The 16,191-nt window shown below is 35.5% G+C and overlaps 2 protein-coding genes across 2 annotated transcripts; both read right to left on the bottom strand.

The window, feature by feature from the left end:
• Positions 1-6,251: 6,251 nt before the first annotated feature.
• Positions 6,252-7,711, bottom strand: LOC121778367 (thaumatin-like protein 1). The gene is made up of 2 exons (XM_042175711.1): positions 7,510-7,711; positions 6,252-6,919 (listed from the first exon to the last, which is right to left on the bottom strand). Exons 1-2 carry the CDS (start codon positions 7,709-7,711, stop codon positions 6,252-6,254), a joined length of 870 nt encoding a protein of 289 aa, XP_042031645.1.
• A 3,492-nt stretch (positions 7,712-11,203) lies between these two features.
• Positions 11,204-14,914, bottom strand: LOC121778375 (protein FAR1-RELATED SEQUENCE 5-like). The gene is made up of 4 exons (XM_042175721.1): positions 14,719-14,914; positions 13,548-14,280; positions 12,292-12,724; positions 11,204-12,202 (listed from the first exon to the last, which is right to left on the bottom strand). The coding sequence occupies exons 1-4, from the start codon at positions 14,912-14,914 to the stop codon at positions 11,204-11,206; spliced, it is 2,361 nt and encodes a 786-aa protein (XP_042031655.1).
• Between the last annotated feature and the right edge of the window lie 1,277 nt (positions 14,915-16,191).

A 16,191-nucleotide genomic window follows, 5' to 3' on the forward strand; every position in this document is an offset into this window, starting at 1 on the left:
CGCACATGCCTTCCTTGAAATCTCCTAGATCGTCTGAAGCATTGGTCAGAGTAGTTGATGTTGGTGTATGATCCTTGACATTCATATCTTTCTAGTACAACTCAAATAAGTCAAACATTGACGTGTTCAACTCTTTCACTGAGGGCAATCACAACAGGCTCCAAAACTGACCGACCGCGTGACGGGTTTTAGGGCCCTATTGCAGGTGGGAGGCGAAGAAGGGCGCTGCTGCGCCGCGGATTTTGTGGCGATGGCGACGACACTATTGTGGGGCGGTTCCACCACGGATTTATGTAATTTTGCAATTTTATTTTATTATAATTGATAGAAAATATTTTTTTACACAATAAGATTGTTCCATCACAAGCTAGTCACTTTCTCTTTTAGAATGTCCCATCTAAAAAGAATCATTCCTCGTTTTAGTAAAAATCCCATTTCTATTAATTTATACTATTTCCTATTTTATTCTCTAATCGTCCATTTACTTTTATATCTCTCATATTGTGTAGCTTCTCCAGATCTAGAGACCAATCTCTGACAAATCTAGCATATCTTTATCAATAACCTCCAAATGGACGCACATGCCTTCCTTGAAATCTCCTAGATCGTCTGAAACATTGGTCTGAGTAGTTGATGTTGGTGTTTAATCCTTTACATTCATATCTTTCTAGTATAACTCAAATAAATTAAACATTGACATGCTCAACTCTTTCACTAAGGGCAAACACAACAAGCTCCAAAACTGACCGGCAACGTGGGGCGGTTTTTGGGGCCCTATTGCAGGTAGGAGGCGGAGAAGGGTGCTGCGGTGCCACGGATTTTGCGGCGATGGCGACGACACTATTGTGGGGCGGTTCCACCGCAGATTAATGTTATTTTGCAATTTTATTTTATTTGATAATACAAAAATTAACCAAAAAAAATGAAAATGGTGAAATTAGTTGTGGCAGATTTTATGGCTGTAGTTGGGGCTACCGCTATTTAAGGAGTTCTTTCTATTTTTGTTCTTAGCTAGTAATAAAATTCTATTTTAATAAAAGAGTGTAGTTGTCTTCCGACTTAGGGAGTGACGCATAACCGTTATTCGTCTTTATTAATGAAACGCACAACCCTTATGTGTCTTTGAATAATGACACATAACCATTATGCGTCGATAAAGACGCATAACCATTATGCGTCGATAAAGACGCATAACCATTATGCGTCTTAGTAATGATGCATAACCCTTATGCGTCTTTCAATCAGGTTTAACAGCCCACGGAAGGCAGAAGCAGCACACAGAATTTCTTCTCTCGGGTGTAGGCGATTTTCGGCGATTTCCCCATAAGATCCAGTGATGTTCAGGGTTTAGGTGCTGTTCAGTAACTTCGTGGTATATATTTGCTATTGAGTTGTGTATTGGAGATCTGTTATGTTTTGTATTGACATTTTTGTTGAATTGCAGGAACTGCTGACAACAGAGGGCATGGATGATGTTGATATTTGTGTTTGGGGCATATTTGATGGATCTTATTTGACAGTTACTATGCTTATGTATCAACATTTGTGTGATGTTGTCGAAAGTTATTATGATTTGTATTATGACAGTTATTATGATTTTTATTGACTTTTGTTGACGGTTGTTATGTCAGATGAATATTGTTTCACCTTAAATATGTGACCAAAACCTGTGTCAATATAAACAAATACCAACATATGCCCGAAACCTGTTTCAACCCATCAACAATGTTCAAATATCAACATATGACCAAAACCTGTTTCAATATAAACAAATACCAACATATGACCAAAACCTATTTCCCCGAAGGCGTGAACTTTGTTGGAGCTTTCCATTTGTTCTTCCTTGTTGAAAATCCCCTGAATACATTGTGCATAGCCTTCTCAATCTTACTCGATGAACTCTTCACAGTTGGTCGTGAGGATCCCTCGGTCGGGGGTCGAAATACTACTTTATCATCTTCTTCCCCGCCCTCTTCTTCCCCGCCCACTTCTTCCTGACCCTCTTCTTCCCCCACAGGATCCATAAATTGATAATTCTGGAAGTATGGATCACGTCCTGCTAGAGCTGCATCCCAATCAGACTCACCGCCAAAGAATGAATCACATGATGACCGTGTTCCCCATTGTGAGGGCTCGTGGCTTGCACCACTCAACTGAAACTGTGACCCTGGGTAGACAGACCAACCTGGGGGATCGTATTCCGGATTCGAGGGCTCTGGTACCGCATACTCAGGTTGCGGCTGCTGCGACAACCTATGCTGTCGTGTATTCCCGTGCCCACCCGTCCGGACACCCGGCAGTCCATGACGAAGAGAAGTTGGTGGGCGTGGCGGCATGACCACATTTCGCCGTTGCGAAGTTGGATACTTCATCACATCAGTATGGTTTGTCGCACGAAGGGCCTCAACAGCCATTTCCCGAATCTGCCGTAACCGAGGGTCTATGTCATGTTCAGAGGTCAAATGTCATATCCCCTGAAGGGTCTCAACCTAGATAACACAAATACAAAATCATTACAATCAATCTATACAAACTTCAAACTAAATACTTTTATATACAAAAACATAACATACCATTTTTCTCATAGAAGAGGCTGACTCGTTCATCCCATCAGTTGACTGTGTCCTAGGTTGAACTAGGTACGACACTGTGATCCTATAGTACCACGCCATATAGCCCGGATTAATGCGACCATCCATTGTCGTCGTTGCATGGTCAAAAGTTGATTGGAACCTGTCTGTCTCAAGTCCCATTCATCAATGAAGAATTTATGTACCTTAGCCCAATCAGCGCCCTTCCTCCCACGGCGGTGACTTTTACACAAATGTCTGGCATTATGTAGCATCCTATCACAATACTGAGGAATACGCTGGTAGTTGTTAAATTGTCGGCAAACACGTCCAGCCTCGTGTGCCTCGACAAACCGGCACACCAAATAAGTGTCGCACAGGAATTATGCAGTCGAATCAATGCAGTAATCAGGTAGGATACAATCTGCATACGGCGTCCACAGAAACTATAAAAAATAATATAAAAATCACAATTAATTTTATACTGTAGTAAATTCATTAACTAAGAAAACAAAAATAAATTTCACCTGGCCAGGACGAATTAGTGATAATTGATCACGATAATGAGCTACTGAATGTCGTGGAGCATTTCCAATTTCAGTAACTCCGTGCCACCTATACATAATATTAATGTCAAAAGTTACCAAAAAAAAATACATAATTAAGTGAGTTAATGTAAAAAATACATTACTTGGCACCACACGGGGTATACGGCGTGTGCATAGGCGGTATCAAGAAGGATGGCCTCAATGTGAGCATTCTTTCCCACGCCCACAGCTGCAAAAGAACCATAGGTCCACCCACATCTCTTTTCTGCCTGCCTACAGAAGCCTCGCACAAATAATGATACAGAAATGCTAAAGCAGCACTACCTCAACTGATGGTAGACACTTCTTCCGGATCGTCAAAGGCATTTAACCACATAAAAGAGACCTTGCACCATGTAGTGTCCGGTATAATAAGCCCCCCTAAGAATATCAGAGCGTGTATACGTGCTCTTTGGATGTATGCATAATCATGCAGCCCATCATCCAAAGGTATCGTCGCTTGGTGGATAAGAGATGTCATTAACAAACCGCCCTTCTTCATTTCTGTTTCTGCGTCAAGTATCCATCCCAACACATCTCGACACTTGCTGGGCCAATCTTCATATCCGATAGGGTAGTCACGGCCAGTGAAAACACGACCGTCTGCTCTCAAACCCCACAGGCTTTGCACATCCTGTAAGGTTACGGTAACTTCTCCAACTGGTAGGTGAAAACAGTGTGTCTCAGGCCTCCAGCGCTCGATCAAGGCAGTTATAAGCTCGTTGTCCATCCTCATCTGCCTTTCACATTCCAACGCGCCTTTGAAACCCCATACATCAAACCAATACTTCACATTTTCATGTATTGGCACTGCCCAAACCTTACTCTCCGTCCTACGAACTCTCAAAACATTTGTTGTGCCATTTGCCAACAATGAGGCTGAAATGTGTTCGTTTTGATGAAAGAGTAATGATGGATCCACAGGTCCATAACATAACTGTTCTTCGGAACTTGCAGTTGCCATCTACATTCACCCAAATATTTTTTGAAATATATTGTAAAACATAACCAAGATTCAATTTTTATCATAAAAACTCAACAATCTAACTAAATTGCAACTTCAATTGAAAACGACAAGCTATATTCCAATTTGAAAACATAATCAAGATTCAAATAGGCAACAAAATGGGCGCAATTACAAAAACTAAATCACTTACTTCTACCCATTGAATTATATGCATATGAAATACACAAATAGGCAACAAAACAACAAAAATCGACCAAAAATCCATCAATTTCTTCATAAATCCTAATTTTTCTAAATTACAGAAAACCTGCACAAATTACGCAATAAAGGATGTATTTACCCAAATTGAAGAACAATTACTGGAATATGTTTGAAAATGATGGAAATTCGCCAAAAATTGTTGGGATTCGTCGGATGAAGTCGACCCTAGATGATTTCTGCCGGTTTGTTCGCTTGGTTCGCTGCTTCTGCTCTGTGCTGCGAAGCCTTCTGCCTGTTTTAAAACCCGGCGGAAGACGCATAAGTGTTATGCGTCGCTAGGAAAAGACGCACAACTGTGTTGCGTCTTTAAAGACGCATAATGCTTATGCGTCACTAAATAACGACGCATGATGGTTATGCGTCTCTCCATTAACGACGCATAACGGTTATGCGTCACTCCCTTAGTCGGAATACAACTAAAACCCTTTATTAAAATGGAATTCCATTAACATGCATTACCAAAAATAGAATTTTTCCCTATTTAAGTGGGTGGAGCTGAATTTTAAAATGCTGACGTGGTAGAGGAAAAATGTGTTGTGTCAGATTTTGGGGGTGGGTTTTGGGGCACTGTCGTTGGTCTTTTTTTTCAGTGTCTAGAGTTGATTGACATTTGTACATAACATGTTATAGTTAGGTATCTCCAGGGAAATAGAAAATTTATTATAATTGATAGAAAATATTGTTTTACACAATAATATTGTTCCATCAAAAGTGAGTCACTTTCCCTTTTAGAATGCCGCACCTAAAATGAATCATTCCTCTTTTTAGCAAAATCTCATTTCTCTTACTTTATACTCTTACCTATTTTATTCTCTTATCACCCATTTACTTTTCTCTATCTCATACTCTACTCTTTTTACACGTGACTCATTAAATATCAATTTTTAAAATTTTGTACATAAAATAAGCGCATCGCTTACGGCATGTCAGATGGAGTATAAATTGTTATAATTGTTATAAGAGTGACTCCAATAGGTAGGCCGCGGCGGGCTTGAGAGGAAAGGAGCGAGCCACATTTGCGGCGAGGAAGGGGCGGTGGGGTCGAGGGCGCGACGACCGCGGCGGCAGTGCAGCCTCCTGATTTTTTATTTTTATTTTTAAAATCTTTATCTATAAAATATCTATTTCTAAATTATTTTTTAATTCCATTCCATTCTATTTATTTTTGTCCAATTAATTTTTTCTAATCCAATTAAAATATACCAACACTTGATAAAATAATGTGATTTGTGGGCTTGACCACTATTGGGCTGGACAAGTTTTTGTGGCTGCGGAAGAGTTTTTGTGGTTGTGCCTAGGCGGAATCGTGGTTGTGCCACTCTATTGTGGACACTCTAAAGACGAAATCCAAATGGTTGGGGGCTCACAGCTCCCCATGCCCCGATGTGACTTCGTCATTTTGCGTGAGCATGATTTAAAGTTAGAATGAAATAATCTTTACTACCTTCGTTCTTTAAAAATAAAAACTGCTATCATTTTAGTTCGTCCCTTTAAATTAGAAAACTCTTATTTTAGAATACTTTTATTTCTTTTGATTACCATTCTCCATTGTATAAGTGTGTTATGAAAGAAAACATTTAACAACTCAATTCAATTCCCTCAATTAGTAGATGGTGGCCATAATATATATCCATCTTGCCAGGGGCGGATCCACCTTAACATAAAGTGGGGCAAATGCCCATCCTCAAATATTTTTGACATATGTTATTTTGTCAGTTTTGCATTTTTTTAAAAAAAAATCTTTATATTTGCCCCTTCTCAAATTCTCAAATTTCCCTTATATATAATTTTGCCCCCGTCCATTTATATTCCTGGATCCGCCCCTGCATCTTGCCATTAAACTTTATTCCGAAATAAACACAATTTTCATGGGCAGAATATAACAAGATAGTTGTTCCCAGTTGGGCATGTAAATGTGCTGGTTCTATCATCATAAGCATAGCTATAAGCCTTCGGGCATCGCGACTTGAATATCTGAGAGAAGCTCGTAGGCGTGCACGTAGCCGGAGTGCTATACGCGCCAGTGCAGCAATACTGCGGCTGGTTGAATGCCAGACATGCGCTCTTACACCCAACCGCCGCGCCGTTCTGCCCCCTCACGACCAGCTCCTTGGGGCAGCCATTGTTATTGATGTCGACCGGGCAGCTCGTGGCCGGGCAGTTTCCAGCGGCTGGGGTCACCTTAACGGGTAGATTGGATCCGTCGACAAGGCTCACGTCGTAGAAGTCTTTGCCTTGGTCTCCTGCTAGTGTGAATTCCACTAGGGTAGCGGGAGGCGTGCCACCGGCGCCGTTGCATTCGATTTTGCCTGAGTTGCAATCACCGCTTTGGCATGTAAACCGTCCTGAGTTGGAGCATTGGAATCGGGCCCAGATTCGACCAGACCATGGAGCCGGAATGGTCAGAGCTTTTGAAGCCTGTGGTGATAGCTCGAACCCGGTTTCGACTGGTGAACCGGTTCCTGTTAAAGCTGCCGGCCATATTGTGAATGGGCAATTGTTTCTCACGGTGAATACGGCCGAATCAACAGCCCCTGCAACAAGTTTTTATGTACTTAGCTTTATAGGGAAATTGTACTACTAAATTAAGTGGATTTATCCATATTTATTCTTAAAATTCATACATGAGAACACCAAAAAATGTGTAATAGTAGATTTTCTTGCTATAAATAAATAAATATTCTATAATTAAGGATAAAGATATAATGCTTACAAGAAAAACAACATATCTTCAGAAGAAGGGGAGTCAAGATCTTAATATCCATTAATAAAGATTACTCCAACGGTGGCTAGTTAATTTGTTATTGAATTTGAATTCAGTTGTTATGTACATTATGTAATGTGACATATATATATATATATATAGAGTCTCATTATTCACAAATCCACTCTTAAAGACCGAACTAGAGACCAAATTTAAGCCCTTAGATCTAATTTTTAATGGCTGAGATTAGATCATGCTTTATTAATTTTACTCCTTCATTAGGTAGATAATTTACTTCAATCAAGGGGTATTTTGGTCAAAATCAATTTAGGGTAAAAATCCATTTATGGTAAAAATTTCGCACGCCTCTTTGCCTTCAAAAATTTCGCACACCACTTTAGTCTTCAAAATTTCGCGCACCTCTTTCTCCTTCAAAATTTCGCACCTCTTTCGCCTTCAATTCACCGCGTTTCTCTTTTACTTCATTCAATTCACGCGGTTTCTCTTCATTGTCATTTCTCCCTCTATCTTCTTCTTCTTCTTCTTCAAATTGACGGATTCCACAGTTTCTCTTCTGCAAATCGACGAGATAATCGTCGACCAGGAGTAAAATCGACGACATTTCCAGGAAGTCGATTAATCGTCGATTAGTCAACAATCAAACATTCGAAATGGTTGACACAAGGAAGTCGTCGACCAACAGTGGACGCCAGTTACGTTCTGGCAGAACATCCGGCGAAGGTAATACACCTTGAACCTTTCCAGAGTTCTTATTCTTAATTTACTTCATCTAATTCTTAAATTTGTTTCTGATTTTAGTGAAAGCAGATCTCAAATATTATCGAAAGAAGACAACAGTTATTGGAAGCAAAATTGATGAGGAAGAAGGTATAAAAACTATTTGTTATGAAGTAGTAATTTGATAAAAACTATTTGTTATGAAGTAGTAATCTGATGAGGAAGAAGGTATAAATGCTCTGTTTAAACAGTAGGGTTTATGAATGAAATGAAGTAATAAAACATTATACTGAAGTAACAGACTCTAAAAATGAATTAATAACACTTAATAATGAAGTAACATAGTATTCCAAGTGAACTATCTATAATTGTTTCTGATTTTAGTGAAAGCAGAACTATTTGAAGAACATCTAATTCTTAAATTTGTTTCTGATTTTAGTGAAAGCAACACTCAAATATTATCGAAAGAAGACATCAGTTATTGGAAGAAAAATTGATGAGGAAGAAGGTATAAAAACTATTTGTTATGAACTAGTAATTTGATAAAAACTATTTGTTATGAAGTAGTAATCTGATGAGGAAGAAGGTATAAAAACAGTTTGGTATAAAAACTCAAATATTATCGAAAGAAGACTGCAGTTACTGTATTGATTTTTATGAAGTATAGGTTTAATATCTGTTTTGAAGTATTGAATTGATATTTAATGAAGTTAATCATGTATTTAAAGAAGTAACATAGTATTCCAAGTAAACTATCTATAATTGTGGATGATAGCTTGTATATTAATTCCGTGTTTGTTATGTATAGGTAAAACTTCCCAAAAGAATAAAGCAAGTATTTCTTCTCAAATCACTCACACAGAAGGTAAAAATGAATTTAAAGCATAGATGCATCAAATATTGAATTCATATGATTAAGTTAACTGCATATTAACTGAATATACTATTTGATTATGTGATATACTATTGTTGTGTTGTTTGCATATTCAAATGAACTACATATTATGTTTGATGAAGTAGTAAATTGATAAGATGAAGTAATAAAACGTTATAATGAAGTAACACACTCTAATTATGAACTACCTATAAATATGTTGTATGGGTTTAGTGTTTTAGGATTAAACTTAACTGCTGCGCTGTTTGCACATTTAAATGAACTACATATTCTATTACATGAAGTAGTAAATTGTTAAGATAAAGTAATAAGTTATGATATTTAAGTAATATAAATTTGTAAAATGAAGTAATGAAACATCATAATGAAGTAACAGACTCTAATTATGAGCTACCTATTTAGGGTATTAGGATTGAACTTGACTTCTGTGTTGTTTGCACATACAAAAGAACTACATATTCTTTTCAATGAAGTAGTAAATTAATAGGATGAAGTAATAAATTATGATCATGAAGTAATATAAATGCTCTGTTTAAACAGTAGGGTTTATGAATTGATATGAAGTAATAAAACATTATACTGAAGTAACAGACTCTAAAAATGAAGCAATGACACTTAATAATGAAGTAACATAGTATTCCAAGTGAACTATCTATAATTGTGGATGATATGTTGCATATTAATCCTGTGTTTGTTATGAATAGGTAACACTTCCCAAAAGAAGAATGCAAGTATTTCTTCTGAAATCCCTCACATAGAAGGTAAAAAATGAATTTAAAGCATAGATGCATGAAATATTGAATTCATATGCAAGTATTTCCTGTTACTTCATTTTTCAGATTGTTCATAGTACTTCATTCGTAAAATTTATTACTTCATTCATAATGCATGTTATTTCATTCGTACACTATATTACTTCAATCATGTTTCCTGTTACTTCATTTTTCAGATTGTTCATAGTACTTCATTCGTAAAATTTATTACTTCATTCATAATGCATGTTACTTCATTCGTACACTATATTACTTCAATCATGTTGCCTGTTACTTCAATTTTCAGATTGTTCATAGTACTTCATTTGTATACTTTATTACTTCATTTGTATACTTTATTACTTTCTTCATGTTGCTTTTTAATTCATTCAATAGGTGTTGTTCCCCATATGTGCAAATCAGCATTATTATGCTGTTTGTTTTTGCTTCAAGAGAAATGCTATTGCTGTAATAGACAATTCTGCAAACGGGGATGACAATGACCTCATAATAAATTATGGTCACATTCCAGAAACATTGGTTCGTATTCTTCTCTTATGTTTGAATTTTATAACACATACATATGAATGCACACAACTATAAATGACATGTATTTGTTTTGTACATGCAGAGATCATACTTTTGTCACTTCCTCACCAAGAATGGTCTCCACGCATATTGTAAGATAGTGTCCAACTCCAAAATGCAGAGATTGAAAATGCCATGGAGAACAGTTGATAACTTTGAAGATTGTGGAGTATTTCTAATGCGGCATATGGAAACGTACAAGGGTGAGCGAGAAGGTTGCTGGAATTGTGGCTTGAAGAAATCAAGTTCGGGTGTCCTTCAGAGCTTGAGGGCTAAATATTGTTCGGCGCTGATGTTAGCCGAAAACAGCCATGAAAGCTTCAACAACAAAATTGTTACAGCAGCGTATTATGAAGAGGAAAGCAAACACATTGAAATTGATGTTGAGAAAATGATTGCGGCATATTTAAAGAGCAAATGATCATTTTAGCAGATCAAATTTTGTATTCGACATACATTTGTTATGAGCATTGAATAAAGTACCACGCGTTTTAATATTGTTCATTATTAGGCTATATTACTGCATTGGTTAACAGATTTAGTTCATTTCAGAAATCTTAGTTCATTTCAATAATCTATTGACAAATGGAAAATATTTCATATAAAGTAAGATTAATAATATATTCCTACAATATATCTTGTTTATTCTCTTTAAGCTTGTAAAAAGTTTAAATAAATTCAAATTCAAAATGTAAATGAAGTAAGAAACAACATGGTTGAAGTGCAGAAGTAAGTGAATGAAGAACATAATTATCCAACTGAAGTAAATTATCCAAATCCAGATATTTAGCCTCAACATCGTATTTTCCTCTTTATATGTTGTTCAATATTAGCATGTAATGTTGCATTGGGTACCATATTTAGTTCATTTCAGAGATCTTAGTTCATTTTTGAGATCTATTGATTATTGATAAGTGAATGACAAATGGAAAATATATCAAAGTAAGACTGAGAAAAACATTATAATAAAGAAAAAATAAGCCATTATAACAACACTTCAGTCTATTCTCTTTAAGCTCGCAAAAAGTTTTAACAAATTCAAATTCAAAATGTAAATGAAGTAAGAAACTACAAGACTGAAGTACAGAAGTAACACAATGAAGAACAGAAATATCCGAATGAAGTAATAAAACAACCAGCTTTAACATTGGTTTCTCCTCTTTTTCTTGTTATTCTCCTCATGTATCTTATCACAATTTCTTGAATCATGCCGACCAACCTCGCCGCATTTTCCACATTTCCGACCAGGCTTGGACATCTCTCTCATTTCCTTCTCAAGCCGAGAAAGACGTCGACCACAACCTTTGGTTTTGATGACATCTGGCGGATGAACATCTATTTGACTAGGGACATGTGATCCATAAAAATTCTCAATCATTAATCTCTTTTCACTAATTGACAACACATTTCCCTCACCAAGTACTTCTTTTCTCCCTTCAGCCATAATTTGTCTAAATGCTCGAATTTTATCACTATCTCCTTCAATAAGTCGTGCAATATCATAAAAATCTCCATGCATATCCCTATACTCCTGCTTCGTCTCATCCGCAACAATAAATGTTTCAATATCATCATCAAACCCACAATGAACGGCCTTGACAAATTTAGACTTCAACCATCGTCCTCCATGTAACTCATTAGGGATTAATTTTATTTTTTTGTTTCTCAAGACCCAAAAAATGTGACTGCATACAAGCCCAATCCTCCCAAACATCTTACAACTACATGCATATGAATCAAAAGATGTGGAGTATGACACAGTCCAGTTCTTCGAGAACTTGTCGTTGACTACATAAATCTCATTCTCACCAATGTTTGACACTGTCACCATAGTGACATTGTCAACTGCTTCCTCTATCTCACTTTGAATTAGTTTGAAACCACTATCACTATATATTGTTGAAGCATGCTTCTCGAGGGCTGAATTTGTTTTCAAAGTTGGAATTGTATTAAAATCCAAGTATTCTAGCCTATTGTTGTTGCTCCTTTGGCCATCCAATGCATTGTTGTAATTCATAAGAAATTCAACAAGATTAGAACGAGACTTGGAGTACCTCTTGAAGAATATGTTCTGAGATTCAGATATTGATGTGGTCTTTATTAGTGAACTCATTGGAAAATCCCTAAAGAATGCAGGCACCTGCAGTTCATTAGTTAACAAATATGCTTCAGAATAATGACAGAAATTCTTCAGCGTATAGAAAATATGTTTCCAAAAAGGATACATACCCAAAATTTTCGAGAGGCAAACATCGAGGAAAACCACTCATTGTCCTTAAGCCCATATTTTTCCATTACTTTATTCCATTCTTCATCAAATTCTTCAGGCTCTATCAGCTCAGACCACACACAATTGTTTAACTCTTTTTTCAAATCTTCATTGCCAAGTAGATTCTTTGGTAACTTTTCCACAACCTTAAACATGATGTGCCACATGCACCATCGATGTCTTGTATCAACAAGGACTCTTTCCACAGCAACCTTCATTCCCAAATCCTGATCAGTAATGATCAATTTTGGTGCAGAACCCATACATTTGACAAAACGTTCAAACAACCATGCGAATGAATCAGCATTTTCTTTAGATAATAAGCCTGCACCAAATGCTACAGGTCTCCCATGGTTGTCTTTTCCTGTGAACGGTGCAAATATCATGCAGTACCTGTATTACATCAATTCATCAAAAAAGGATGTTATAAAAAGGATGAAGTAATATAAATGCTATGTTTAAACAGTAGGGTTTATGAATGAAATGAAGTAATAAAACATTATACTGAAGTAACAGACTCTAAAAATGAATTAATAACACTTAATAATGAAGTAACATAGTATTCCAGTGAACTATCTATAATTGTGAATGATATGTTGCATATTAATTATGTGTTTGTTATGTAAAGGTAAAACTTCCTCTCCAATTATGAAGAATGCAAGTAGTTCTGAAATGTAGTATCTATAACTGTGCTCACTGCTAAAATGTGAACTTAACTAATATGTAAATATATAGTAATGAAGTTTCATGCCCTACTGTGAAAACCTATGAAGTAGTAAATTGATAAAATGAATTAATAAAACATGATATTGAAGTAACAGACTCTAATTATGAACTACCTATTTCATAATTATATATAACATCCTTTTTAATGAATTGATGTAATACAGGTACTGCATGATATCTTTACTGAAGTAACAGACTCTAAAAATGAATTAATAACACATAATAATGAAGTAACATAGTATTCCAGTGAACTATCTTAAATTGTGGATGATATGTTGCATATTAATACTTCAGACACTAAGAGTTTTACTCTCCTAGTAAGACTCCTAAATACTTCTGTACTCACATCATTCCAGGGGACTATTAATTCATTATTGACTATTACTAGTACATTCTGTTAAGTTATTTCATTAATTCAGTAAATGTTTCATGCATATGCAAGTTGATCACATCAATAATCATATCATTATAAACAACATATTGTTCGTACCTATTAGTTGAATATGTTGTGTCAAACGATACTATATCACCGTAGAGATGGAAATTCTTCTTAGCAATGGGGTCACACCAAAAAAGACGAGTGAGCATATCCTGAGAGTTCACCTCAAAATCATAGGTGAATGCTGGACAATTCTCTTTCTTCCAGCTCATCTCATTAAGTACCATTTGTGCATCTGCCCAACTAGTATATGCTCTCAAGTCGCGCCTATAGTTTCTAACTTCTACAACTGTGCAACCAACATAATCCAGCCCACCAAGAACCTCATTCAGCAACTTAAAAGTCAGTGTAGGGCCTATGTTTGCACTTGCACAATCTAGTATAAATTTCTGATGCAATAGGTCAATGTTGCGATTCAGCCTCATGAATCGCTTATGGCGTAACTCCACCATATCATGATTATGTATTTCATAAAATTGATTGACAACATAACCTATTCCTTTACAAAACTTAAAAGCAATTTTAGCCTTGCAAAAACACTTCCTAGAAGAACGTCTACGTTTTGACTCATGCCCTTGCATTTTCATTTTCCTCCGACCTTCTCTACTGCACACAACATACAACCATGTGACATGATCCACCTTCTTTTTAGATCCATGTTTACGAGTGTCAAACCCAACATGTCGTGCATACTTATTATAAAACTCAGTAGCATCATCAAGTCTAAGAAAAATCTGACCAATGTAAGGCTTCAGCTGGGATGGACAATCAGGTAAGTATGACACTGTTATAAAACATACAAACTACTGTTAGTGGAAAATTTAAACAAAACAAAACATATTCATTCAAACAAGAACAAAAGTTCAGTTTTACTATTTATTACTTCATGGTAAACAATTTAGTTCATTATGAGTACATATCGCATATACACTACAATAATATCAGCATTTAATATTCAACAAGAACAGAAGTTCATTTTAACTTGTTATTACTTCAGGATAATAAAATTTAGTTCACTATGAGTACAGATAGCATATACACTACAAACATGAAAAAAATCTGTTTTACTTCATTATTTTTAAGCACATGGATCAACTTTCCAACGTTCCAACGTAGTTTTGAGCTCATTTTTTCGACATTTACTTCATTATTATTCTTTTTACACTACAAACATGAAAAAAATCTAAGATAACACATTGCTCAATTAGAAAAATTCATCTACCTTCAACTGCGGTATTATTTGATTCTGCCTCTGAATCCGAATCTGAATCCGTATAAAAAAGAGAGCCTCCTGGATTTCTAAGATCGTTCATAATCGATCCATCATTGATCGATGTAGATCCTCTTGATGTAGATCCTAATCCGTCTTCAACCGCAGAATTTGTTGAAGTAGATCCCAATCTATCGATATTCTCCATGAGAGTCAGAATATTGAGAAATTGAAACAGAATTAGTGAACTAAGGTCCAGCAGCTTTTGATGAGCCCGAAACGAATGAAACACCAGCTGGTGCAGCGTGAATTGAACGGGGAATGAAGAAGATCCACGCGAACGTCGATGGCAGATTGAAGAAGATCGACGCAGAGCAGATTGTGAATTGCAAGAGAATTGATAGCTTTTGATGAGCCCGAAACGAATCAAACACCAGCTGATGCAGCGTGAATTGAACGTGGAATGAAGAAGATCGAAATATGTAAAATCATGTTTAATTTCATATCTAGCATGAAATATGAATGTAAATGTGGTCTGCCTTATTTATATATTTGACAAAAATTGGGAGAAAAATTATGAGTTTTTAGCCAAATTTTGGTTTGTCTCTTAACTTTAGAAATCAATAGTGAAAACAATGCATTTTTATAAATTTTCTCATTTTTTATCATGACAAAATATTTCAATTTTCTATTTGCAATATATTGTTGATTTGATGTACACATGTTTCAAATTGATAACATGGTTAAGTTATTTGTTACATGTATAAAAAATATTGATAAATGTTACATAAATATCACTATTTGTCTATCGGGATAGAAATATTGATAACATGGTTGAGTTATTTGGTACATGCATACAGAAAAATATTGATAAACGTTACAGAAATATCACTATTTTTTAAAGAAAAATATTACAGAAATATCACTATTTGTCGATCGGGATAGAAATAATAATTGTGAAAGAGAAATGTTGATAGTGTCTACGATACCAATAGCAAAAGATCAAAGTTTTTCTTTTTTACAAATTCCTAAATGATTGAATTGTACATTTATTATTATATGCATTTTACAAATGCAATGTTTAAGTTTTCAATATAACTTTTACTAGAACATCAAATTGGATAGCTGTCATTATATGTTGCACAACAAAAACTAGGTTTTCATTGCCGTTATAATGGATAAAAGATTTCATCATTTTTCTTCAAAAAATAAAATAGAATTAATCTTAATAATATATTTTTGCTTATCATCAATATTGAGATTTATACAATTAGTACCTTGATATTAAGATTAATGTCGTTCCTGATCTCGAATTTTGATATTTGTTATCACCATTCAATAATGATTTCATTGACACAATATTGAAAGTACCATTTAATTGAGGTGATTTAGCAAGTGATGTCAACTTCAACAAGTTTATTGTGTCTGCTTAGCGAAAGTTTGGACTAGTAATTAATACTCCGTAATTATATTTTTTTCTCGTAG

The sequence above is a fragment of the Salvia splendens genome, chromosome 2 (genome assembly GCF_004379255.2).
Source record: "Salvia splendens isolate huo1 chromosome 2, SspV2, whole genome shotgun sequence".
NCBI classification, from domain to species: domain Eukaryota; kingdom Viridiplantae; phylum Streptophyta; class Magnoliopsida; order Lamiales; family Lamiaceae; genus Salvia; species Salvia splendens.

Excerpts from the sequence above, each read along its gene's own strand:
- LOC121778367 (XM_042175711.1), bottom strand. The coding sequence starts at position 7,711 with ATGTCGTCGATTTTACTCCTGGTCGACGATTATCTCGTCGATTTGCAG. Across the intron at positions 6,920-7,509 it reads AAATTTTGAAGGAGAAAGAG|GGGCTGTTGATTCGGCCGTA; the intron begins GTGCGCGAAATT and ends AACTTGTTGCAG.
- LOC121778375 (XM_042175721.1), bottom strand. The coding sequence starts at position 14,914 with ATGGAGAATATCGATAGATTGGGATCTACTTCAACAAATTCTGCGGTT. Across the intron at positions 14,281-14,718 it reads AAATAATACCGCAGTTGAAG|TGTCATACTTACCTGATTGT; the intron begins GTAGATGAATTT and ends GTTTTATAACAG. Across the intron at positions 12,203-12,291 it reads TTGCCTCTCGAAAATTTTGG|GTGCCTGCATTCTTTAGGGA; the intron begins GTATGTATCCTT and ends AATGAACTGCAG.